We start from the raw sequence: 26,127 nt of genomic DNA, 5'->3' as shown, positions 1-26,127 counted from the left end.
TGTAAGTGAAAGTTCTTCATACATTCTTCTTTATATTTATATTTTTTATTTTTTATTTTTTGCGGTATGCGGGCCTCTCACTGCCGTGGCCTCTCCCGTTGCGGAGCACAGGCTCCGGACGTGCAGGCTCAGCGGCCATGGATCACAGGCCTAGCCGTTCCGCGGCATGTGGGATCTTCCCGGACCGGGGCACGAACCCGTGTCCCCTGCATCGGCAGGCGGACTCTCAAGCACTGTGCCACCAGGGAAGCCCCATTCTTGTTTATTTTTAATAAATTTATTTTATTTTTGTCTGCGTTGGGTCTTCGTTGCTGCACGCAGGCTTTCTCTAGTTGCGGCGAGCGGGGTCTACTCTTTGTTGCGGTGCGCGGGCTTCTCACTGCGGTGGCTTCTCTTGTTGCGGAGCACGGGCTGTAGGCGTGCAGGCTTCAGTAGTTGTGGCTCACAGGTTCAGCAGTTGTGGCTTGAGGTCTCTAGAGCACAGGCTTAGCAGTTGTGGCGCACGAGCTTAGTTGCTCCGCGGCATGTGGGATCATCCCTGACCAGGGCTCGAACCCGTGTCCCCTGCATTGGCAGGCAGATTCTTAACCACTGTGCCACCAGGGAAGCCCCATTCTTGGTTTTTATTGATATGAATGATGGTGTTTTTTTCCCCCGGCTAAACTGGTTTTCTTTCTACATCTTCTCTCTTTATAGCTAAGATATGTGTCAGTCCTTTTAACAGCTCTTAATCTTGGTGTGATTTTCGGTTTTATGGATCATCTACAGTACATTTTAAAATTTGGACTAGTTTTTCTACTATCCGGGAGTTATGAGGGGATGTCTTTTTGCTGGTTGATGTGTTCTAAGAATAAAGATTCATTTAGACATTAGTTTGAGTCAAAAAGGGAGATAATTAATATATTGGCAAAATGAAAAAGGCTGATTGAGTAAATGTTAATTTTAAATGACTTTTGGATTAGCTAATGCTTTGATTATCTGTATCTCTTCTCTATCAACAGGGAGAATTGGAAGTTTTGTGTAGGTGTGCTTACTAACAAAATTGCAAATTATACACAGGTACCTGTGCGTCATCCATTACCTCAGTTGTTGACCAGAACACAAATTTTCTCTTCTTTCTTTCCTTTTTTTTTTTTTGGCTTTGGAACTTTGCATGAAACTTGATCAACAATTCAAATTCCATATTCCCATGTATGATGGTAATAAAGAGAAATTATACTAGTTTGTGGCCTGGGACTCACCATGGCAGTGGGGAAGGGAGACCTGAAGTAATATCAAGTAAATATTATGGTATTAAGGGCTTCCCTGGTGGCGCAGTGGTTGAGAGTCCACCTGCCAATGCAGGGGATGCGGGTTCGTGCCCCGGTCCGGGAAGATCCCGCATGCCGTGGAGCGGCTGGGCCCGTGAGCCATGGCCGCTGAGCCTGCGCATCCGGAGCCTGTGCTCCACAACGGGAGAGGCCACAACAGTGAGAGGCCTGCGTACTGCAAAAAAAAAAAAAAAAAAAAAGAATAGGGAGGTTGCGAGACTGACAAACAGTTTTCAGTCTTTTAAATTTTATTATTTAAAAATCAGAGGTGTGGTAAAAGTGACTCATCTCCCACTTACATGTATAGTATTTGTTTTATGTAAATAGGCCTTGATATTATGCTAAGGACTAAGCCCTGCTGTAGGCTGAGACGTGAGTGTGTTGACAAAGAAGAGAGAGACATAGTGACAAAAATGTTTTGGATTTTCTCTAGTAACTTATTTTAAAAAATAATAAAAATCCACTCTATCTGCTAAATGTTACTTGGAATGATGGAAAATTTTGTGGAACACATTTGCTCAAAATTTCTGGACTAGAAGCGCTAATGTAACTGAAATCTTTGATTCATTCTTTGCGATACCAGGACTCCTCTGTGATGTCTTCAGGATGTGAGGGACATCTAGTCTCTCAGGGTAGAGGACAAAACCCCCTGTCTTTGTAGGTGGGAGCCAAGGTCTAAGTTATCCTTCCAAGGTGGATAGTTTGAGGCTTCAGTACTTTCAGAGTTCCCCCATAGGGCATAAGAACCTACATTCCGTGCTGTTTTTCCAACCACCGGGAGGACTTTATGGTTTCTTATTTACAGTAATGCAAAAACTGTTCAAGGAATAATTAAAGATGGTGGCCTGTGAGTGAGTGCCTTTACCTGAGAAAGAAAGAGGCAGTATATGAGGAAGTGGATGTCTTGTTCCCTTACTCTAAATGGAGTGTTTGAGTTTGAACCAGGTGGGTTCTCTGAAGATTTTTGTTTTTTGTTTTGTTTTGTTTTGTTTTGTTTTTGCGGTACGAGGGCCTCTCACTGTTGTGGCCTCTCCCGTCGCAGAGCACAGGCTCCGGAAGCGCAGGCTCAGCGGCCATGGCTCACAGGCCCAGCCGCTTCGTGGCATGTGGGATCTTCCCGGACCGGGGCACGAACTTGCGTCCCCCTGCATCGGCAGGCGGACTCTCAACCACTGCGCCACCAGGGAAGCCCAAGATTTTGGTTTTGGATTATTCCAATTCAGTTCACTTCAAGGACCTTCTGATTCCAAGGCTTTCCCTGCAATAGTCAGATTGGGAGTAGAATGAACTTGGCCTTACTTAATTGGCTTGATGTGAAGCCCTTTCTTCTGTCTCTTGTGTTGCAGCACAAATAGTTTAGATACCAAAATGATCCAAATGCCATTGCTCTTGAATGGGCGACCCTCATCCAAGCAATCCAGATAGAGAAGGAGATGAAGTATGAGAAAGATGGGACAAAGAGGGAATAGGCTTTGATTTTCTTGCTAACAATGATTTACAAGTGAGACACAAAGTAATTATAAACTGTTGGATTTTTTGAAGGTCTGAGGTCCTAATGCAGGGTCTGGGCCAAATACAGATTTTACTTCTTTGTGTGTTTTACTTAAAAGAGTTGTGCTGTCATTTGTCTTTGGTTCTCAGGTGAAGGTATTTGTTTGCGGGGCTTGGGGGCGTGGGGTGGGAAGGGCTGGCGATAAGCTCACAGGAGGGAGAGCTACTTACAGAAGGGAGGGTCGCTGCGCCATAGATAGTCTTGAACTGTTGCTGCTTTTTTTTTTTTTTGGTACGCGGACCTCTCACTGTTGTGGCCTTTCCGGTCGCGGAGCACAGGCTCCGGACGCGCAGGCTCAGCGGCCATGGCTCACGGGCCCAGCCGTTCCGCGGCATATGGGATCTTCCCGGACCAGGGCACGAACCCGTGTCCCCTGCATCGGCAGGCGGACTCTCAACCACTGCGCCACCAGGGAAGCCCTAAACTGTTGCTTTTTGAGGAAAAAAACCTCACTGAACCTTGAACATTCTTTTTTATCTACATCATGTGCTTTGACCTCCTGGATGGTGCAATTTTGATGTGGAGGTGAGGTTCTTTTGACCTAGTTCTCCCCTAAGGGATTGCAGATATTTTCCCAATTAAGCTAGGTTCACCGGTTAACAACAAATCATTGTTTCTTATTGTTCTGAGCTAGTAGGCCTGGTATGTGAAAAAAATCTCCCCCACCACTTTTTGTGTATTCATGACAAAACTCATGACTGATCTTTGGGAGATAACTGTGCTTTCCTCTCTGTTTTAGCGGTGCAAGAAATGATTAATTTAGTGTGGAATTTAGGATGACTATTTTTTTGTTCTTTCCAAGTTGTCTCTTGGCTTGACAAAGTAATAGAAGGTCAAGTTTCTTTGAAACTACACCAAAACCCGAATGTAATCACGTGACAGAAGCGCCTAAGTTTATTCTAGTTACAAGTGGAAGCTATTGTTGGTTATCTCAGGAGGTTTTTTTTTACATTTTTAGTGCAGAGTTGTGCATGATTATTGAGAGAAGATAGGGTGAGGGAGGTGAAGACAGGGCAAGGGAGGCCTCCCATGTATCAGATCTTTAGTTACGGTAAGGGGTGTTAAAGATTATATCTGTTTAGCTTTTTATTTTGAAATAATTTTAGACAAAAGTTGTCAAAGAGTACAGAGAATTTATGTACACCTTACTTCGCCCAGCTTCCTCTTTTAACATCTTACATAACATTAGTATCATTACTGAAAGCTGGAAATTAAAACTGATACAATGACTTAATTTATAAATCTTATACAAATGTTGCCAGTTTTCATGCTAATGTCTTTTTTTCAGGTCCTGGATTCAATCCAGAGTCCCACACTGCATTTAGTTTATCATGTTACCTTTGTTTCCACTAACCTGTTACTGCTCCTCAGTTTCTTATGACCTTCACAACTCTGAAGGTCAGTTATTTTGTAGCATGTTCTTTAGTTTGGGTTTGCCTGATGTTTTCTTGTGATTGGGTTTGAGGTTATTTATTTTTTGGCAAGAATACCAGGAGGTGATCTTGTGCCCTGTTCAATGCATCATGTCAGAAGGTACTGTTGGGGAAATATAATTAAAAACAAAATCCCTCAATCCAGAAATTTAAAACAAAATCTCTCAATCCCGAAATCCTCTCCTCAGAGGTAGTAGAGAAAGAAAGCACTTTTATTACTGAATGTGCATTAAATCAGAATATGATGTGAATCACAGGCAATCTAAGAAATTGCAATGACAGAAAGAAATTTTACTCTTTTATATAGTCAAGCAGGTGCCACCCACAATATACGTACATGTTTTCAAGATAAACAATAACTAGCCCTGAAGTGTGAGGACTTGAGAGTACCATTTGTCACGCACAGTTCATCATCAGTTCACCTGGTAATTGGGGTGACCATCTGTGTTAGCTAGTTGGCTTTATCCAGAAGAAAAACAAACTATAGTATTCATATCTTTATGAAAGGAGGTAGTTTTGCCACTTGGAGCAAGGTGTCCATTGAAATTACGCTTCTGTCCTCCAACAGAAAGTGGGAAATAGGGGTGCTATCTCCCTTGATGTTTACATCCTAGGTCTTTGAGAAAGACATTACCAGGTGATAAAGTTGACAAAGGCCTATCTTAATCTTCAAAGAGATTATACATACCTTTCAAAGAGAGGAGAAGGTGCTTACAGTTGCAAGTTTTCTAAAGTAAATGCTCTGAGAAAAAGTTAGGAAGGGAAATCTCTTGATTTCATCAGCGAGAATTAATCCTCTTTCAATTTGTATTTGTCGTTAGAGTAAATAATGCTGATATGTCTTCTTACTGGTGATACTAGCTTCGATCTCTTGGTTAAGGTGGAATCTAACAGCTTTCTCCGCTGTAAAGTTACTGTGTTTCCTTTGTAATTAACAAGTATCTTGAGGGGAGATACTTTGAACCTATGCAAATATACTTTTTCTCATCATTCAGGATATCACTCACAAATTTTATTATCCATGGATGGTTCTTGCCTGCAACAGTTATTACAGTGGTGTTTACCTAATGATAGTTTCCTGTTTCCGTTGTGCCTTCTACATTTATTAGTTGGAATTCTACTATACGGGAGAGATGTCCTTTCTCTCACCTTTATTTATTTGTTCATTCATTCATTCAGTTATTTCTTTATATCAGTATGGACTCATGGATATTTATTTTATTCTCTTGGTTAAAATCCAGTACCATCATTATTCATTTTGTTACTTAAATTATTCCTGCTTTGCCCATTGGGGACTCTTTCCAGATGGCTTCTGTGTCGTTTTGACATGGTCCTAACATTTTTTTGAGCACTTCATTACTTTCTAGCACCACAAGATGTTCCAGCCTCATTTTGTATCTTTCCTTCTCTGGCCCTTAGAATCAACTGCTTCTCCAAAGAAACCTAGTTCATTTTAATGGAGAATGGTATTTAGAAACCAATATCTGGACGTTAGGGGTGCTCCTTGCTACTGAGATGTCATGGCTTTTAGGGCCTCTCAATAGACAGAGCTAGAAAATATATGTATATATGCAAGTACACACACCTACATTTATTTCTATATCTATACATTTGTGTATATATGCAGATATATATTTAAAAAACTGAGTGCATACTGATACCTCCAGTTCCACACCAGCAGCCCAGGGTTCATTCTGTCCTTTCCCATTCCTTATATGAAACTTACTTCTCTCAACTGGGAAACCCCACTCTCATTATCCACAATATATTCATGTATTTGTTCAGTTTCAATGTACCTACAAAATAGTTTAAAAATTGCTACCTCATACTCCTATGAGAAACATTTAATTGACTAGAGTCAGTATTTGTGTAGTTCTTTTTGTCTTTAGCTTTCCAGTATACAGTAAGGACACTATTGTCCCAAGTTACTTAGGTTAGTTTTTTGCTTTCTCATCCCTTCTGTTATGGAACCAGGTTCGTTTGCCCGATGCACAGCAAGCCAAACACTGAGACACTGAGGTCTGCAGCAGAGAAAAGTTTTACTCACAAGGCAGCCAAGGGGGGAGATCCAAGAACAAATCTCAAATCCACTTCCCTGAAGGCAAGGGGCTTGGGATATTGATGGGATAAGGGAGCAGGGTGGTCTGAGGTGTGGGGGAAAGATGATTGGAGGAAAGAAAAAGGTGAAATAATCGGTGTTCTGTGGAGGCTGAACATGCTTTTTCATGGGATGTATGTTCAGAAAATGGCAGTGTTAACATGATTTGAGGGTGGAATTTTTGGCCCTCTGATGTCAAAAGGTCATCCATCGGACACTTGTACAGGCCCCATTGAATGGTTGGTGGTCTTGACAGGTTTGAGCTGGGCAAGACTAGCTCCATGATCCTGAAAAACATTTTAAGCAACAGTTATTATATGTCAGAGGTATTATCTATAGGGGGAGGTCAAAGAAGCCTTGTGATGTATGTCTAAGCTACGCGAAACTTGGAAGGTGTGCAGTTTGCAAGAACAATTATAGCAAGCTTGGTTAGTGAAGGCAGGTTACAGGATATTATTTATTAAGAAAGTTATAGTTTAAGGGATCTAACTGATGACTGCCCTCTTTTTCGGTGTGGGTGTGTTATTTATTATAATACAGTTAGGTTCATTTGTTCCTGTTTATGTTCTGTTTTGGGTATACAACATTGTGTTTGATTTTAATTATTTGCCATGTCCTGAAAGTCATAAGCTGTACAAAAAGATATACTGAGAGAAATGTCTCTCACCCCCTGCCCCACTCCCATTCCTACTGCTTGGTTCCTAGTCCTGCATTCTTTATACCTGGTTCTTGTCCATTCCCCATAAGAAACCATTCTCCTTAGTTTCTGTCTTTATCCTATCCTTTTCCACAAATGAGCAGATATGTATCTCTACCTCTGTCTCTAGCTCTATATCTATATTCCTTTCTTTTCTATATGAAGGGTCCATGCTATAGATATCCTTTGGCACTTTGCTGTTTCTCACTTAACAGTATATCCTGGGAATCTACGTATAGGTGATTCTCATTCTTAATTGCAACTTCAGAGCTCTTCATTGTATGGATGTACCATACTTTTCTCAACCATTCTCCTATGTGTGGGCATTTAGATTGTTTCTAATATTTTATAATTACAAAAAATATTCCTAACGATCTGATTCCAGTTACAATGTATGGTTCCCCGCCCCCCACACACACACACCAAGCAGTTCTCTGACACCAGCTGGGTGTCCTACAATTCAACTCAATTCTGACACTATCTACCTGGAGATAGGTAGACCGTCCCCCTGCCCCCACTTGCTAATCTCAAGTCCAGGTTGTTACCTGTGCTTCTGAAGACCCAGCTATAGATCAAAGGTTCCAGTGACCCCCTCTTTTTGTTTGCTAGAGTGGCTTTCAGAACTCAGAGAAACATTTTACCTACTAGATTACTGGTTTGTTATAAAAGGATAACCAGATGGGAGAGATGCATAGGGCAAGATGCCTAGAGAAGGGCACCGAGTTTCCATGCCTCTGAGCTGGCCACTCTCCCGGAATCTCCATGTGTTCACCAACCCAGAAGTTCTCAGAACCCTGTCCTTTGTTTTTTTTTTATTACATAGCCATGGTTGGTTATATCATTGGCCACTGGTGATTGATTCAACCTACAGTTCTTTTTCTCTTCCTATTGGTCTGGGAAGTAAGACTGAAAGTTCCAACCTTCTAATCACACATGGTTCTCTCACTCCTGCATCCCACCCTATGCAGAAGCTCAGTCACTGAGAATGGAGGCCCTCTCTGCCCTTCGTGAGTTCTGAATCCTCCACACAGAGCCCTGAGCGCATTGTGCGTGAACCACTAATTGTTGCTAAGTATGTTAGTGTACTTTCTCTTGCCATCCACTGACATGTTAATAGCTTTCTTAGTATTTATGAAAGACAGCATTTAGATCCTGTACAGTTGGCACATTCTTCAGTGGGAATCCTGGGGACTAAATGACTTATTTAAATGCAGGTGGAGGCTGTACTCTACCCCCGCATGCTCGGCATTGGTAACCTTTCATCTTGCGTTGTTATGTACACACTTCCAGCTGCTCCGCATTCTTAGTGGAAATTTTACATTCCACTGCCTAGATTGGTTCGGTAACCAGAATCCCATTTGGGAAGACAAACCAAACAAAAATGACAATGGTGAAATAGAAAGCAAGTTGTAGTAAGTGAAGAAGAATATTAAAGAAAAGACAATCCAAAAATTTTTTTCTTTTCAATGCCTTGTTAGTAGTGGTTTCCGTAATTACTCCTAAGAGTTCTCTTGGGTTAATTGGTTATTTTTTAACTTTATGAGGGTCATGTTATTCTCTTCAGCATAGCATTAGGGAAACCCATGCAGACTCATGAATGCCTTAAAAATGACTCAAGTCCTGTTTAGTTTTGCTATAAGATAGAGTGTCCATTGCAAATAATTATTTTAGAATAAAGTTAATAAATGTGAGGTTTAACATTATATATTCAGAATGCTTGGGATTATCTGCTCTTTCAAAATATTCCACAAAGTGCAAGAGAGAGAAAATTAAACCAGAAAGCCAATAGTTTAAAAATTTGTGGTATGCTGGGAAATTGATTTGATGGTTCAGAATTTGATGAAAATTAGTGGGCATTTTGTTTTTTAAGACAAAAAGATTTAGCAGTATGGACACGTTTAAATATATGCTTAAGAATACTTAAGAATTTTTCAAGGAAGGTATTACTAATGATGGGCATATTATCTTTTGGGTTACTTTTATAAAAGTTAAAAAATATTTTTTTAGACATTACGTTTTAAAGCCGTTTTAGGTTCACAGCAAAATTGAGGGGAAGGTACAGAGATCTCCCATATAGCCCTTGCCCCCAGGCATGCATAGTCTCACAAGAGCGGTAACTTTGTTACAGTTAATGAACCTACACTGACAAGTCCTAATCACCCACAGTCCATAGTTTACATTAGGGTTCACTTGTGGTGTTATATATTCTATGGGTTTAGACAAATGTATAATGACATGTAACTTTTGGGTCACCTTTAAGCTTAAAAGAAATCTTTTACCTTGCTGTTTTGAATAGCCATGTCATTTTGTGAATTTGTTTTGACTTGTTTTCCTGCTTCAATGAAGGGGGAGACATTCATTTAGAGAACAGTTCAAAAGCCAAATATGCAAACTGATGCTAAGATATCCATTATTGTCAGAAAAATGACCCTCTGAATAAGAGATGATAATTCACACCTGATAGATGAATCCTAACCCTTCCTTTGGGTATCAGCCCCTGGACTGGGTACAACAACACAGGGACCTGTAGAGGACCCAGGTAGAGATGAGTGGTTGCATCAGCTCATAGAAACTAATTGGACCCTTCTGGGAATGTTCTAAACAGCTGGTTCATTATAGTTAGAGACATCTCCTATAACTAGGTTGTCGCTGAAGTTAGCGTGGTTGGAATTTTTTATTATTATCTAACAATGCTGATGAAAATATTTCAGCGGCTGTGCTGATTTAGCCACCATGCCTTTCTGGAATTTCTAAAATTTCAGGGGGTTAACAGATTTCAGTTTTCATTCCATTGGAGTTCCATAAATTATACTGATATGATCATGTAAAGAATAGTTGGCAGGTAGCAGTGAAGGGGAGAGAAACTTGGGTGGTCTTGAGAAGATACTGGAACCACTGAATAAGCCTGGTCTAGATATGCCTATATTTATAAATGTTTACAGATATTCAGTTGTATATAATTCAAGAAAGCTCTTACGTAAATGGGTACAAATATGTGTCTACTATTTCTGCTAGTGGCCAATTTCTGTCTTGGGCAACATTAGCAGTAGGAATGAATGAACCCTGCACTGGGAATCAGAAGTGGACTCATGTGACTGCTTCTTTGCTTACTGTGTGACCTTGAGGGGTGGAGAGGCTCATCTTTTCCTTTCTATACAACTGGAATAATACTAACCTTATAATATTATTTTGAGGAATAAACATCACTGTAAGTGTGAAAGCATTTTATAAATTCTGTTGTGTTTTACAATTGTAAACTTATTTGAAAATAACTAACATAAAGATATTACAAAAAGTCAAGGTAACATGTGGAAAGTGTTTGATACAATTCTGGGCATGGTATGTGCTCAAAAACATTGGTCCAGTTTTATTTAATTAAAGTACTTACTGAAGACGTATACACACACACACACACACACACACACACACATACACACACAATGGGATATTACTCAGCCATAAAAAAGACTGAAATAATGCCATTTACAGCAACATGGATGGACCTAGAGATTATCATATTAAGTGGTTATCATATTAAGTCAGACAGAGAAAGATGAATATCATATGATATCACTTATATGTGAAATCCAAAGATAAAATGATACAAATGAACATATTTACAAAACAGAAATAGACTCACAGACATAGAAAACAAAGTTATGGTTACCATAGAGGAGAGGAGGGTAAACAAATTAGGAGTTTGGGATTAACATACACACACTACTATCAACAAGGACCTACTGTATAGCACAAGGAACTATACTCAATATTTTATAATAACCTGTAATGGAAAGGAATCTGAAAAAGTATCTATCTATCTATGAATCACTTTGCTGTACACTTGAAGCTAACACAGCATTGTAAATTAACTATACTTTAATGAAAAAAAAGTATTTACTGAGTGAATTCTATGTCCAAAGTGCCAAAGTGCCATGAATGGATTCTTTGAGTTATAGATGAGGCTCGTTACTAAAAAAAATAAAAGAGAGATGCAGTCCATGAAAATATTGATAACATAAGGGGAATATCTTATACCTATGAAAAATGTTGTATGGAGATTCAGACAAAATGATATGGAATTTCTGAGGAGAATTATATCCAGATGAGTGGAGGGTAGGCGATAGAATAGTGAGAAATGAGGTTAGAGTGTGAAAAGATGGGGCCAGATCAGATGTGATCTCAAATACCCAAGTCCAGGACATGTGGACTTCATCTGAAGGCAGTGAAGGAAAATAGAGCTGAAGGCTCTTTGTGTAGGTTGGGCTATATTTTGCAAATAAGTAGCTTCAGTATGTTTTTTTCCTAAATGCCTAAGTCTATCATATATGGACAGTTACAAAAACGTGATTTTTAAAAAAAAATTTATTTATTTTGTTTATTTTTGGCTGCATTGGGTCTTCATTGCAGTGCGCGGGCTTTCTCTAGTTGCGGTGAGCAGGGGGCTACTCCTCGCTGCGGTGTGCGGGTTTCTCGTTGCGGTGGCTTCTCTTGCTGTGGAGCACGGGCTGTAGGTGCCTGGGCTTCAGTAGTTGTGACTCACGGCCTCAGCAGTTGTGACGCATGGGCTTAGTTGCTCTGCGGCATGTGGGATCTTCCCGGACCAGGGCTCAAACCCATGTCCCCTGCATTGGCAGGCGGATTCTTAACCACTGCGCCACCAGGGAAGCCCATGTGATTTTTTTTAAAAAAGCAATTTAAAATTGAATTTTTAAAATGTATCAGGAGTTTTTACAAGAGATCAGTGGTCATTAGATTTTCATGATGGTGTCGTTTAAAGGCATCATTTCCTCAGGTTCTTAGACCGACTTTGGTTTACTTGGCCTAGGGTTTCAAGAGGTGGTGAGTGCTGAGATTTGAGGCAGGTAGACCTGAAGCATTCAGCCTTAGCAGCCCCAGAGAATGGTATTGCCACTTCATTAATTAGTTCATGGAGCATCCCTTTGGGCTAGTTTAGCAGGATTATCTATTTTTACAGAGCAAGAAAATGAGGTGTGAGGTGTTGAATTGGCAATCAGTCCTGGAGTTCAGAATTTCAGACGTTTAGTCAGTTCCTCAGTTTGTAGATCTTGTACTTATTAATCCAAATATGTATTTTCACAACAACAATTTTAGTTTCATTGAGTTTATTTTTTTAAATAAAAATTCATGTTTTTAAGTCATGCAGGTTTTACCTTGAATTTGACCCAGCTGTGATATTGTCCAAGTGTCACGTGGAATTTGTGAACTTGAGTTAAATTATATACTTAGACTTGTCAAATTCACATAACATTTTTTTTGTTTGTTGTTGGGTTTTGTTTGTTTGTTTGTTTTTTGGTATAGCCATCTGTGACATAAACACAATCTAAATAAGATACCAGAGGCAGAGTGATATATTGAAAGGTGCATGTGATTTATATTCAAAGACCTGGCTCATCCCATTCTAGCAGAGTGAACATGCTTAAGTCACTTTTGCCCTCTTTGACTTTGAAATGTTTCCAAGAAAAATGTTAGCCAAATATTTAATCTATCTATCTATCCATCCAGCTGTCTAATTTCTACTCAGGGAGTGACTCCTCTCTGATTCACCAGGCTAACCTACTTCTCAATATCCAAATAAACTGGGTTTTCCAAGACAACGTTGAACCCAGTGCAGAATCAAGGTAAGAGGTCAGCTGCAAGCATGTTCTGCTTTTGCCTGGTGGTGGTTCCCTCACTAACTGACAAAGCCAGCCGGGAGTATGATCTCTGCTGAGTCCACAGTGAATGTTCAAGTTTTGCATTGATGCCTTTTCAGTCGATTTGGTTCCATAGTCACAGATTACACCTAACACTGGTCAGGATGCTCACCAGCAAGACACTCCTGGTACACAGGGGTCTGAGTGGGAGTACCTCATACTCAATCCTTTGGGGTCCATCCCTCCATAACCAGGTGTGTTGATACTTAACATTATTCTCATATTTCAAACATTATTTATTCTCAAAGGGCAAGGGAAAGTGTAGAGCCTAATAAGAAAATGTACGTGTTTTAAAAATATATTCTAATTGATTATTATGTTTCCCATATCTAAGCCACAGTGTCTCTAGATTAGCACCAAGTGACCAAGTGACCAACACTTAATCTCTGATAAGGACTCTGGGAAAGCTCCCCTTATATGTAGTTGATTTGTTTAATTCTTTTGTGATTTAAGTTATTATCTAAAATGCCAATTAGAGGGCTTCCCTGGTGGCATAGTGGTTGAGAATCCACCTGCCAATGCAGGGGACACGGATTCGAGCCCTGGTCCAGGAAGATCCCACATGCCGTGGAGCAGCTAAACCCATTTGCCACAACTACTGAGCCTGCGCTCTAGAGCCCACGAGCCACAACTACTGAGCCCGTGTTCCACAACTATTGAAGCCCGTGCGCCTAGAGCCCGTGCTCCACAACAAGAGAAGCCACTGCAATGCGAAGCCCGTGCACCACAACGAAGAGCAGCCCCCGCTCGCTGCAACTAGAGAAAGCCCGTGCACAGCAACGAAGACCCAATGCAGTCAAAAATAAATTTATTAAAAAAAAAAGCCAATTAGAAAAATGCATTTTTAATGAAAAATGGTATTTTTTCCCCTCAAAAGTCCTAATTGTTTTATACAATGGTCTTACATTTTTTTTTCAGTTCAAACATATTACTTGGATTATTTTTTCAAATTCTTTTATTAGTATATCTGGAAACAGACTGATTTAGTTATTTTAACTAAAATGACTCAAAGAAATATATATTTAGGATTAATCTTCAGTTCAGCTGGTTAATCATGAACATTTGGAGAGTATTTTTGTCATACTGAATGAGGAAAACAACTTATTCAAGACAGATGGTTTAATTTAATTCAAGCAACAACTTACAGACTCAGAATAAAGTTATATAATTATTTAAAAAATCATCTATTTGTGAATTTCTATATATAATAACTATAGACATGTATGCGCTAAAGAAAAATAGCATATATCAGGCAGCTCAACAGGAGTTTCCAAGTTATTTGTTTGTCTAATGTATTCACCTTCATCTTTAATTCAACAATCTAACAGTGTATTAAGCAATCAAGTTTGGAAGGAAAGACATTTGAAAAAATAACATTTGGTATGACGTATGTGCTCAGTACATTACTAGTTAATATTGAGGGTAACTACAAAGTAACAGTAGGGACAATAAATTAAAAACCAGATAAGTAAAATGTACAATATGATAGATGATGGTAAGTGCTATTAAAAAAACCAAAAAGGCAGGGAAGGGCAATAGAGAACCAGGGATGTGGCAGAAGCTTTAAGTTCAGTGGCCAGGGAGTCAGTATTAAGAGGTGGGGAGGATTTCACGAAGCAGATACTATCAGCATAGATGCAGAATCAGAAAGGCCTGTCCTTCACACAGGCAAAGACTCATTTGCAGTTAAACAAGCTGAGCCTTAAGAAGAAGCAAATCTGCTGGGAGAGGGATTTGTAGTCATCCAGGGTGCTATAAACTACAACCCTGGCCACAAAACTTTATTCCTTGGAAATCGAATCTATTTTCTTATGCTATAGTATGAACTAAATAAATCAAGGGACCCTTGGGATCAATCAAGAGTAAGCTTGCAATACATTCCATTAAACTGAAAAAACTGCCTCTTCTTTATTTCAGCAAATTCTCAATTCTAATAATTTATTCTACAGAAATGCTTACATATTTATGCAAATAGATATTTACGAGGAAACCTATCATGGCATTATTTGCAACAGCAAAATTTAGAAACAACCAACAGGATTGTCACTGAGGGACAGGTTAAATAAATTATGGCACATCCATGGTGTGGAATATACACAGCTATTACAAAGAATGAAGCAACCCTTACTGTAACTACCAGTATGGAACAACTGCCATGGTAATTGTTAAATGAAAAACGCAAGGTGCAGAAGAATGGGTACAGCAGGTTATCCCTGTGTTTAAAAATTACTTGTATAAAATGTTCACATAAGACAATATGTATATGTAGGTATAGGCTGCCTTTGAATGAATATTGCTAATTCTGGTTGCAGCTTTGTGGTTGGGGGACAGGAATGGGAAAGAGTCTTCCTTTTCACTGTATGCTCCATTTTACCACTTGAATATTGGTCAGGTGCATGTATTATCTGTTAAACTTTTTTTTTAAAAAAGTCAACATCACTGCAAATATTAGCTTAGGGCCAAGAATCTCTGGGTTTAAAATGCAAAAAAAAATTATTGTGATTGATTAAAAATTTTTTACTCTAAATTAGAGTCTCTTTTAATTAAATTTCAATAAACATTTATTGTTCAACTAGCAGGCATTGCCAAGTGCTGTTTTAGGCACTGGAGAGTCAAGAAGAATTCTACCCCTTGTTCTTCTCAAAATGGCATAATTTGATTGAAGAGAGAGTCCCATAAATTATTTAGGGTTAATATTTATCTCTAAAATAACTACCAAAGTGCAAAGCAAATAGTGGTTCACTTGTATGGACAACCCTGCCCCTTAGTATGTGTGATTTTAGGCAAATTAATTAATTAAGCTCCAGTTTCTTCATCTGTAAAATGGGGTTAAATAGTAAGTACTTATTCAGGGCATAGTTTTGATGATTAATGGAGGAAGGTAGGCTAGTTTGACCTGAACTCACAACTAGGGGCTGGGGAGGAAGGAGTGTTAGTGGGAGATGAGGGAACCAAGGAAGCAGTGGTTGGTCATGGGGGTCCTTGTAGGCCAAGCTTAAGAGTTGGGATATATCTTTCAGTGGAAACCAGATAGCAGAAGACTGAGGAGAGGATAGGGTGGGAGGAATTAGGAAGAGGAATGATGAAGAGGAGAGAAAGGGCCAAAGGGTCAAGGGAGAAATTGAAGACACCAGATGGGGGTGAAGGGTCCTAGCTATTTAGTGGAACAAGTAGAGGCAGCAGGGGATAAAATCAAGATGGGGGCTTAGCTTTGTAAAGGGATAAGGATCCTTCTCCTGAGACAGGCAGCAAAGGAGAAAAGTGGTGAAGATGTAGATGAAGTGGGTTATGGAGGGAAGGGAGGTTGAAAGCCTTCATGCCTGTTGGCCTTTATTTTCTTGAAGTTTGGAGGGAAATGATGTGCTGAGAGTGAGTGTGCCTGGAGTGTGATTTTAGGATTTAGGATGAAAGGTAGGGATTTGGACCGTTCACTGTGGGAAATGTAAGAAGTTGTTGATTTGGGAGGAGGACAGGGTTGGCCGATGCCAAAGCCTTGTCTCAGGCCAAGGTGCCCGAGGGGCCATGTGGTTCTCGGTACAACAGCCTGGACCCTGGAAGCAAAAGGAGCCGGAAAGATGACCAGACCTACCCAGATGCAAGGGGTTCGGGAATGGAGGCTGGTGGTCAGAGTCTGGCTGGTGGATAGAGGAAGAAGTGAAGTCGAGAAAAGTTGATGAAGTCAGTCTCAAGAAAATAGGATGGGGTCAAGTGCCTGGTGGGGACCCAGAAACTCTAGGCAGCAGGCGGGTGAGGAGAGATGACCAAACACTGTGTTGTGGCTGGAGGGGGAGGACCCTTGGGAGTTCAAGATTTTATAGGATTACTTTATTTTATTATTTTATTTTTGTTTTACAGAAAGTAATTGCTTAACAGAGTTGCCTTAAAATTCTCATAATAGCTCAACAGTTTCTGTTGTTGGCACAGATCATGAGCAGTATGCCCAGGGCTTAAGTGAAATTTTTCTTGAGAGCTCTGTTAAGGCAACATGCCATCTATAGAGGGTGAGCCCAGAGTGTTTATGTAAGTGGAAAAAAAGCAAGGTTTTAACAAAGGCAGCACAGGTCTCAGCCAGTTCCCTGGAAACCTGTAATTTTTCCTCATGGGGGGAAAAAAAAAGCACTCGGTGCTTTGTATTTCATAAGCTCGGTGATTTGTATTTCTTTGCTTTTGAAGGTGAAACCAGTAATCCACAGCAGGATCAACGTGTCAGCTCGCTTTAGAAAACCGCTTCTGGAACCCTGCGCTATCTTGTAAGTTGGAGCCCTTTACATTTTGACTTAAAATTGATGTGGTGGTTTCCTTTTGGGTTGGGATTTATTTTGTAGTTTTAAAGGCATAACTGTCAAACGGTTTGGCTCACTGGCTTTTCTTTTTTCCCAGCTTGATTGCAAATGGAGACCTTATAAACCCAGCTTCTAGACTCCTCATCCCTAGAAAAGCCTTGAATCAGTGGGATCATGTACTACAAATGGTCACGGAAAAAATAACTCTGAGGAGTGGGGCTGTCCACAGGTATGTCAAAGTAATCTTGCAAGTGGATGGGTTTCAGAATTGCTGAGGAAATTCCCAAGAGGCTCTGGAGTCACTGGTCCCTAGATTTGAATTTCAGCTCACCAGTTAGGCTCTATATGCCTCAGTTTCTCTATCTGTAAAATGGGTATATAATTGTTCATACCTTGTAGAGTTGTTTTAGGAAGGAGTTAATCCGTATAAAGAGCTTAGAACAGTACTTGGCACATAGTAACTTCTCAACAAATACTAACTGTTTATATTCTTTGGCACATAGAGCACATCAACAAATATTAACTTTTTTTCTTTTGATTTACAGCGAATAGGCAAGCATCAGCATTGCTTTATTTGAGAAGGACTTTTTTTTTTTTTTGAGTGAGCCAGCTTCTTGACTCTTAAATAACTGTCCTTTTCTTTAGGAGATATTTATAATTATCTGATGGTCCAAATTATTTGCCTCAGGTAAAAAAAATCAGACATCAGGAGGTATTAGTGGGTTTAGGAAGGAGGCAAGTTAGAGAGGATAATTAAGTGGGGTTGCCTAAACCTGAGAAATCAAAAACATTTTTCTCAAGTTCTAATATTTAAGTGAAGATTAAAATCATGGCTTTTAAGTTGTGAAGCCTATGAAACTATACCTTGACGGAGGCTCACTTATGTATTATCTCCTAGGTGGGAAGGTTACAAATAATATAGACGTGTACAGAGATTATGTATAATATGTGACACACAAATGTTTGAAATCCAGTGAAGAGTTTTCTGGTAGTTATTCTTGAATATTACCCTCACCCAGTCTCTCTAACATACTCCACTGGTAGAGAACACTATAGACATACAGGGTAAAATAAGATGGTTGTACGTTTTTCAGTTAAATGTGGGTACAGATTAATGTATGCATATTTACATATATTAGTATATATAGTTTCACAACCATTGTGATTTTAAATATAATTGTTTTAATTGAAAGTGTAATACTTCACATGCGGTAAAAAATTCAAATAGGACAAGAATATAAATAAAAACTATTTCTCCCACCTCAGGTTCCCCAGTCTTTCTTTCCAGTACTTTTCTGCATCATTGCAGGATGGAAACTGGAATTCATAGAAACACAAATGGGAACACACACACACGAATAAATATGTAAATACACCTTGCTTTTTTCCCTGTAACAAAAAATCTTGGACAGTTTTCTTATCAGCACAAATAGGTCTATCTTACTGTGTTTAACGATTACAAAATATTCCATTTTATGGGTGTACCTTAATCTATTTAACAGTCTCCTCTTGATGGAAATTTCGGTCATTTTCAGCCTTTTGCTATTACAGTACATATTTTTGTATCTAAGCAGAGTTTATTAAGAGATGAAAGTGTAGAAGTTGAATTGCTGTATCAAGTGGTGAATGCTATTAAATTTTGATAGATACTGCCAACTGTCTTCCAAAGAGTCTGTACTAATTTACCAAAAGTGCATGAGAGGGCCTGTTTTTCATGCTCTCATCTATACTATAAAACTAACAAACATTTTGTCTTGGTAAAAGTAGTCTTTCATTGTTTCTTGAATTTTATTTATTTAATATACTACAACAACAACATCACTGATCATTTCTTGTGTGCGAGTCATTATTCCAAGAGTTTTACATTTTTAACTTAATTAACTCATCAACCCTATGAGGTGACTAGTTCTATTATTCTCTTTTAATAGACATGAAACATGAGACATAGAGGGGGAAATTTACTTGCCCAAGATTATTCAGGTAATGAGTAGAAGGGCTGGAATTCAAACCTAGTAGGTAGTCTGCTCCAGAGCCTGTGCTGTTAACTACCAAGCTAGTCTGTAAATAAATGCCATACATTTATGTCCCATTATATATGAATATATGTCCCATTTATGTCCCATTATATATGAACATATTTATTACATATGAATATGAATATATATCTCTCATGGCCTTTGTACATTTATTTTATTGATTTATAGGGACTCTTTATATATTACAGAAATTAGCCCTTTCTCATATATGAGTTTTTTTTTTTTTTTTTTTTTTTTTTTTTTTTTTTGCGGTACGCGGGCCTCTCACTGTTGTGGCCTCTCCCGTTGTGGAGCACAGGCTCCGGACGCACAGGTTCAGCGGCCATGGCTCACGGACCCAGCCTCTCCACGGCATGTGGGATCTTCCCGGACCGGGGCACGAACCCGCGTCCCCTGCATCGGCAGGCGGGCTCTCAACCACTGCGCCACCAGGGAAGTCCCTCATATATGAGTTTTAAATATGTTTTCATATTTAAATATGTTTAAATATGTTTCCAATTTGTATTTTTATAACTCTTTATATTTCTTTTTGCACACAGATATGATGAATTTTGATGCAGTCAAATTTTCAATCTTTCATTATGATCATTAGGTTCTATGATTAGCTTAGGTCTTCTTCACTCTGAGATTATAAAAATATTCTCCCATGTTTCAGTCTTTCAACTTTTAAATTTCATTTAAACCTTTGATCCTTTTGGACTTCATTTTGGCATCAGGAGTAAAGGCAGATCTCAACAGTTATACACTGATATTTTTTAAAAGATATATAGTTTTGTCTTTTGACACATACATAGATGTAAACCCACTCCATAAATAATATGAACCACCACAAAGATACATACACACAATTGCATGCCCAGATACACCTGTTCATACATATATTGATATGAACAAATGGATACATAGAAATAAAATACATTCCAGAACAAATACAGAAATGAGAATATAGTTATATGTCCCCTGAACACCTGAATACTTGGAGAGGCTTAATTCTTACTGTAATGCCAGACATGAATGAGATTTGGTTGCTGCTCACTTGGGACACACCTACCCTCCCTTAACGGAACAGAGCAGGAAGGGTTGGACCCTCCCTGTGCATCAGTATATATATCAAAAGCATCCCACACAAATTGGTTCAACTCCTTGTTTATGATTCTTGTGCTTTGTAGCAAAGTAAGAAAGCAGGTCAACAAGAGTCATATAAAAGAAGGCTCAAATCACAGGCTAGAATTTATTCAGTATCTTTTACCTACCTGTTGAGGAAACCAGTCAAATTTTGGCTGTTTCCAGAGTCACAGCTTGGCTGCCTTTTAATTTCTAGCTATAAAAGTTAACTACTGGACTTCCCTGGTGGCGCAGTGGTTGAGAGTCCGCCTGCCGATGCAGGGGACACGGATTCGTGCCCCGGTCCGGGAAGATCCCACATGCGGCGGAGCGGCTGGGCCCGTGAGCCATGGCCTCTGAGCCTGCGCGTCCGGAGCCTGTGCTCCGCAACGGGAGAGGCCACAACAGTGAGAGGCCCGCGTACCGCAAAAAAAAAAAAAAAAAGTTAACTACTGATTCAGATCTTCCTATTTTGAAGGAAAATGAAAGAAGAAGAATAACTGGATCTAGGCCAGTTGTTCTCAACCAGGGCAATTTTGCCACTAGGGGATGCTTGCAGTGTCCGGAGCCATAGGGAATAGGGGCAGCTACCATCTGCCATCTAGTAGGTAGAGGCCAAAGGTGCTGTTGACTTCTTACAATTTCCAGGACAGCCTCCCCACCTCTCCTACAATTATCAGGTCCAGAATGTCAATAATGTTCAGCAACCCTGGTGTAGGTCAAGGTAGGAAATCCAGATATCTGGGTTAAGTGTTGGTATTTAGACTTTGAGGGATAGAATTACATTACAAAGAAAGACTTTAGCATCTTTATACCAACTCAGTACTAACACATTTTAGGGGGTTTGGTGGCTGTTTTTGTTTTACTCTTGACGCCATATGATATGGCCATTTACATAATCAGTAAACAAGTAGACAGGTCAATGGCAACTATCACTGCCCTTAATTATATAATATAAGAAGTCTGAGAATCTTAAAAGTTATTATCTTTTTTTTTAAAAGTTATTATCTTAAAACCCTTCCAGTTACTAACTCTTTTGTTTATCACCTTCAAAGACATGCCTTGTCTTTGTGGTGTAGTTTTCTAATAGTCTGTTTTTTCTTGTTCTTTAAACAAGTTCTGTGGACACTTTAAATCGTCTAGCAAAGTTATCACTGTTCTTTTAATAAGTAACATATTGTAGTTTGCGGCAGCAGTTTTACAGTAAAGGGAAGTTCTTGTGAAATCCCTTGATTCTGGGAAGATGAGGGAAGGCAAAAGAAAAAAGAAAGGAAGCATGAACGCTATGCAGTTCTGCATCATTAATACTAGCAATGGGTTCTTTTACCGCCTGCCCTCTCACCTCTTGTTTTCTGACCCAGTTCTGTGTGCTTGGATGTAAAATTTTGGCTGAGGGCTGCTCTTGCATGGAATGCAGTAAGTGGCTTGTCAACCTGACCAATGCATTAAGAAAATGAATTTTAAAGGTGCTCACAGAATATAAGTAGAAGAATCAAACTTCAGTGGAAGGCGAGCTTCATTTAAAGCACAACGTTCTCTACAAGTTAATTCTTTCCGTCTAAAATCTAAATAGGGCAGCAGTAGGGGATCATTATGTTAGATTGTCAGGTTTCTTGGGATGAAACACTGTACAGCTAGAGAGTAACTGCATCTGCATTATAGCAATGGCATTTAGCTGAGTCTGATGACTTTGAAGCATTTATAATTCAGTAATTAGCATAGTAACGAATGAGCCAACTTAAGAACAGAGTTGTTAATTGACTCTGTGATTTTAAGCAGTTCTTGCAATGCTTGTTAAAATTTTAATCGCTGGCATTCATATTTTGGCAGACTTTATACTTTAGAAGGAAAACTGATTGAGAGTGGGGCAGAGTTGGAGAATGGGCAGTTTTACGTGGCTGTCGGCAGAGATAAGTTTAAGAAATTGCCTTACAGTGAATTACTTTTTGACAAGTCAACGATGAGAAGGTCTTACGGGTAAGTTTGCATCCTCATTCACTTCTCACATTTTAATTATCACTTGAAATAGCATTGAGTCTTATGCTGACCACTGGTCTATTTTATAGAATCTTGTTTATCAGTTAAAATGGAAAGCATGTATGAAATAAATTGATCGGTGTTTATTTTGCCATGATTGGAGATTGAGAACTATTGCATGAAAATATAATTTTGAGGAATCTGTGATAGACTATATAGTATTGTTTTACCATTCACTTACGAATTTATAATGAAGACTTATTTTTGTGAAAAAGATACAGGGCAGTAAGCTTCTAAACAGCATACGTTATTAGAAGTTTTAATAGCATCTTAACTGGTTAGCTAGACGGAATAAGTTTTCAGGTGGTGCGTAGAGAAACTTCTAAAGGTCATTAAAAATGAATATTTTCTACTTAAAAAAATAAAAACAGTAAAATATAAAAATGATATAGTTCCTTTTGTACAAATAAGTAGAATGGCTGGGTGTGTAATTATTACATGCAGAATTTTAAAGATTACACTATTAACTACACACAGCGCACAGTGGACCATTTTCCTCTATGAGATGTCATATATTTGTGAAGAATGCCTTATTTCAGCCCAGTGGATGTACGCCGAGGCATGCATTTTCATGAAGAGCCCCAGCCCTGGATGCAGGGACCGTTTGGCTTGCTCATGGTGCACTGCAATCCACCTCTGCTGCTCTTCTGTGTCCACTTTGCTAGAAAACTGACTTTTTGTAGTTGTCCTCTGCTAGGGTGGGTGATTTGTGGCCGAGGTAGAGCAGAATGTCACCAATTTGTTCTCCATTAATTTGCAATCTGTGTAGCTTGATGGAGAGGCTAGCCAAGGGTTTCATAAGTAATAGATGAAATGGAATTTCAGGGGTGGTGTTTGAAGTATGCAAGCAGACTTACTGGAACCATCCTTACCCATCCATGAAATCAAATCCTTCAGAACCTTTGCTAAACAATACTGGGTCAGGCTGCTGGGCGTTGCAGTACACACTGCAGTAAGAGCTTGTACTTGATGGCAGTGAGAAAACTAGCTCATGGTGGCCTTTCTCAGACAGATTGGTAAGATTTACCTTTATCTCTGTGGCCTCCTTATTTTCAGAGAGGGTTAGGTTTCAAGATGGGTTGGGTTTTAAGATGGATCTTTTCCTATAATAGAAACATCTGGGAAATAACTTACTCTTAGAGCCGAAGAGAATTTTTTACTTTTTGGTCAGAATGACTGGTTTAGAAACTCCCTGAATAGACATGCCGGTGTTTTACTATTCTATGCTTCTATCAGAGGCAGACATTATAGACATGATAAAAACTATGGAAATTTATAGTTTTAAATGCCATCTGGCAAAATCATCGCTCGGCTTGGGAAATGATTTTTTGAAATGCAAATAGAAAATTTAGAGATCTGATTTAAAATGCTATGAAAAAACTTAAGACAGTACTAAATTTATTTGTAAGCATCAATTAAAATACTATACAAGAGGGACTTCCCTGGTGGCACAGTGGTTAAGAATCCGCCTGCCAAGACAGGGGACATGGGTTCGAGCCCTGGTCCGGGAAGATCCCACATGCCTTGGAGCAACTAAGCCCCGTGTACCACAACTACTGAGTCTGCACTCTAGAGCCCGCGAGCCACAATTACCGAGCCCACGTGCCACAACTACTGAAGCCTGCGTGCCTAGAGCCGGTGCTCCGCAACAAGAGAAGCCACCACAATGAGAGGCCCGCGCACGGCAACGAAGAGTAGCCCCTGCTCACTGCAACTAGAGAAAGCCCGTGCGCAGCAACGAAGACCCAACACAGCCAAAAATAAATTAAAAAAATAAATAAATTTATATTAAAAAATACTATACAAGAAAACACTAAAGGTCTTTTGGAATGGAATTTGGAAATGTTATGGTGGTCTTTGTGAAATTGGGAAAGTCTATGGGACTTTTTGTGAAATACTGATGTCAGTAAGTAGTTGAGCTCCATGTCAGGATGACAAATTGAGATGATGATTATCTTGCCTTATATATTATTTGTGAATAATGCTCAGATTTCTAAATTGCAATTTGTTTCCGCAGTCAGAAAGCCTCTTCGCTACCTCCTATTGTAGGATCCAGAAAGTCTAAAGGGAGTGTAAGTATCAGATACTTTACTCATTAATGTTCTATATTTCTGTATGATACACAGAGACTGTCCTTTGGGTTTCAATTAAATTCGAAGAAATGAAACTTAGCCACCTTGTGGTATATAAGCAATTATGTGAAACAACACTAGAACATTAATGTTACAACTAAGTTTCTAAAGGAGAGCTAACATTTTAAAAATATGGATTTCAAAATATCTTTTTCCTAATATACAGACCTGATAAAATTTATACCATGGTTGAAATCTAGGCAGTGATACACAAATGAGAAGAAATGCTGTATTACGTCACACCAGTGGTCTGCCCAGTCTTGTTTTCTGTCACTGACCAAGACTGAAAAGAAAGTTTTTGTAACAGAATAGTAATCCTCAGTTATGTTCCTTTAAAAGATTGAGAATCATTCCAAATATTTATCTCCTTATCAGAATCTTTTCCATCCATCATTCATTCATTTGTTAATTCAGCAAATGTCTACTAAATACCTATTATATGGGAACTGTGACAAGTATTTAGTAGGTAACTTCTTAACCTATTTGTATTTTTTGTCTGTACCCCCTCATGGAGGTGGGTTTCATGTCATGCTGGAGAATTGCTTTGACAGGTCTTCTTGGCTGAAACTTCTCTTTCTACTCTTTTGGTTGAACTTCCTGACCTGTAGTGGTCAGAAGTGATCTGGCATTTCCCCTTTCTGAATGAAATAAGCAAAACGCTTATGCTGGTGTTCTGTAAAACAAGTGGCTGCTGGGCAATGATACTGTCTCCTAATGATGATTTAGATATTTCTTCCCCTCCCCCCTTTCTGTAATACCATGTGAAATTCTTGAAAAAGAAAAATAATTTTGTGTGAAGAAATAGTGCTGATCTCAGTATAACAAACAACAGACATACCCACTCATTCGCTGTAACTATTGTGCTATTTATGACAAAGCTCTTGCTCTCAAGAAACTTACAGTCTAATTGAAATAGAGAAAATAGTTTGAAAAGGTAACTAACAAGCTAAAGCTAAATATAAAAAATGTGCTGAGATAGGTATACAGAAGGAATGAGACAAAAGGAATCAATGTGCATTTGGCCAAAGTACATGGAGGAAGTTGAATTTGAGCTGTGCCTCTGAGGACTGTTTAAGATTCGGGTGAAGGTTAGTGAGAGGAAAGGGGAGATAGAAAGGACAGTGTGGAGAAAGGAGCAGAGATGAGCGCATGGAGAAACAATAATTTTGGCTGATGTTTAGTGAACACTCGAGGGTTCAACACCATGCCAAGGGCTTTACCGATGTGATTTATTTAACCCCAACCCCATGAGCCAGGTACTGTTGTTATTGCATTTAAAAAGGAGAAAAGGAGGGCTTCCCTGGTGGCGCAGTGGTTGAGAGTCCGCCTGCCGATGCAGGGGACACGGGTTCGTGCCCTGGTCTGGGAAGATCCCACGTGCCGCGGAGCGGCTGGGCCAGTGAGCCATGGCCGCTGAGCCTGCGCGTCCGGAGCCTGTGTTCCGCAGTGGGAGAGGCCCGCGTACTGCAAAAAAAAAAAAAAAGAGAAAAGGAAACACAGATAGTAGAAGTAGCATCTCCAAAGGCTCCACTGAGTAAACGGAGGGGAAGGATTGAGTCTGGATGGCCCGCTTGGAGGGAGCTAATGCTTCTGACCCCAGGGGGACAATGAGTCCCTCCCGCCAGCTGGAACAGAGGCCCCTCCTGGCGTGGAGGCTGACATGCTCACTTGGTAGGTGGTGGCAGGTTTTTTTTTTTTTTTTTTTTTTTTTTTGCGGTATGCGGGCCTCTC

General features: G+C 39.5%; 1 protein-coding gene across 1 annotated transcript in view; it reads left to right on the top strand.

The window, feature by feature from the left end:
- The window catches only part of DCDC2 (doublecortin domain containing 2), a 154,877-nt gene that overhangs the window by 31,304 nt on the left and 97,446 nt on the right, over window positions 1-26,127 (top strand). The window contains exons 3-6 of the mRNA XM_027128194.1: window positions 16,978-17,054; window positions 17,185-17,316; window positions 22,058-22,204; window positions 24,282-24,336. Of these exons, the coding sequence (XP_026983995.1) occupies window positions 16,978-17,054; window positions 17,185-17,316; window positions 22,058-22,204; window positions 24,282-24,336 (411 nt within the window). The remainder of the gene's footprint in view (window positions 1-16,977; window positions 17,055-17,184; window positions 17,317-22,057; window positions 22,205-24,281; window positions 24,337-26,127) is intronic.

This window comes from Aethalodelphis obliquidens, unplaced genomic scaffold, assembly GCF_003676395.1.
Source record: "Aethalodelphis obliquidens isolate GAN/ISIS:26980383/991018 unplaced genomic scaffold, ASM367639v1 scaffold34, whole genome shotgun sequence".
In the NCBI taxonomy this organism is placed as follows: Eukaryota; Metazoa; Chordata; class Mammalia; order Artiodactyla; family Delphinidae; genus Aethalodelphis; species Aethalodelphis obliquidens.
Note: the sequence above shows the minus strand (reverse complement) of the source record. Positions and strands in the feature narration are given on the sequence as shown.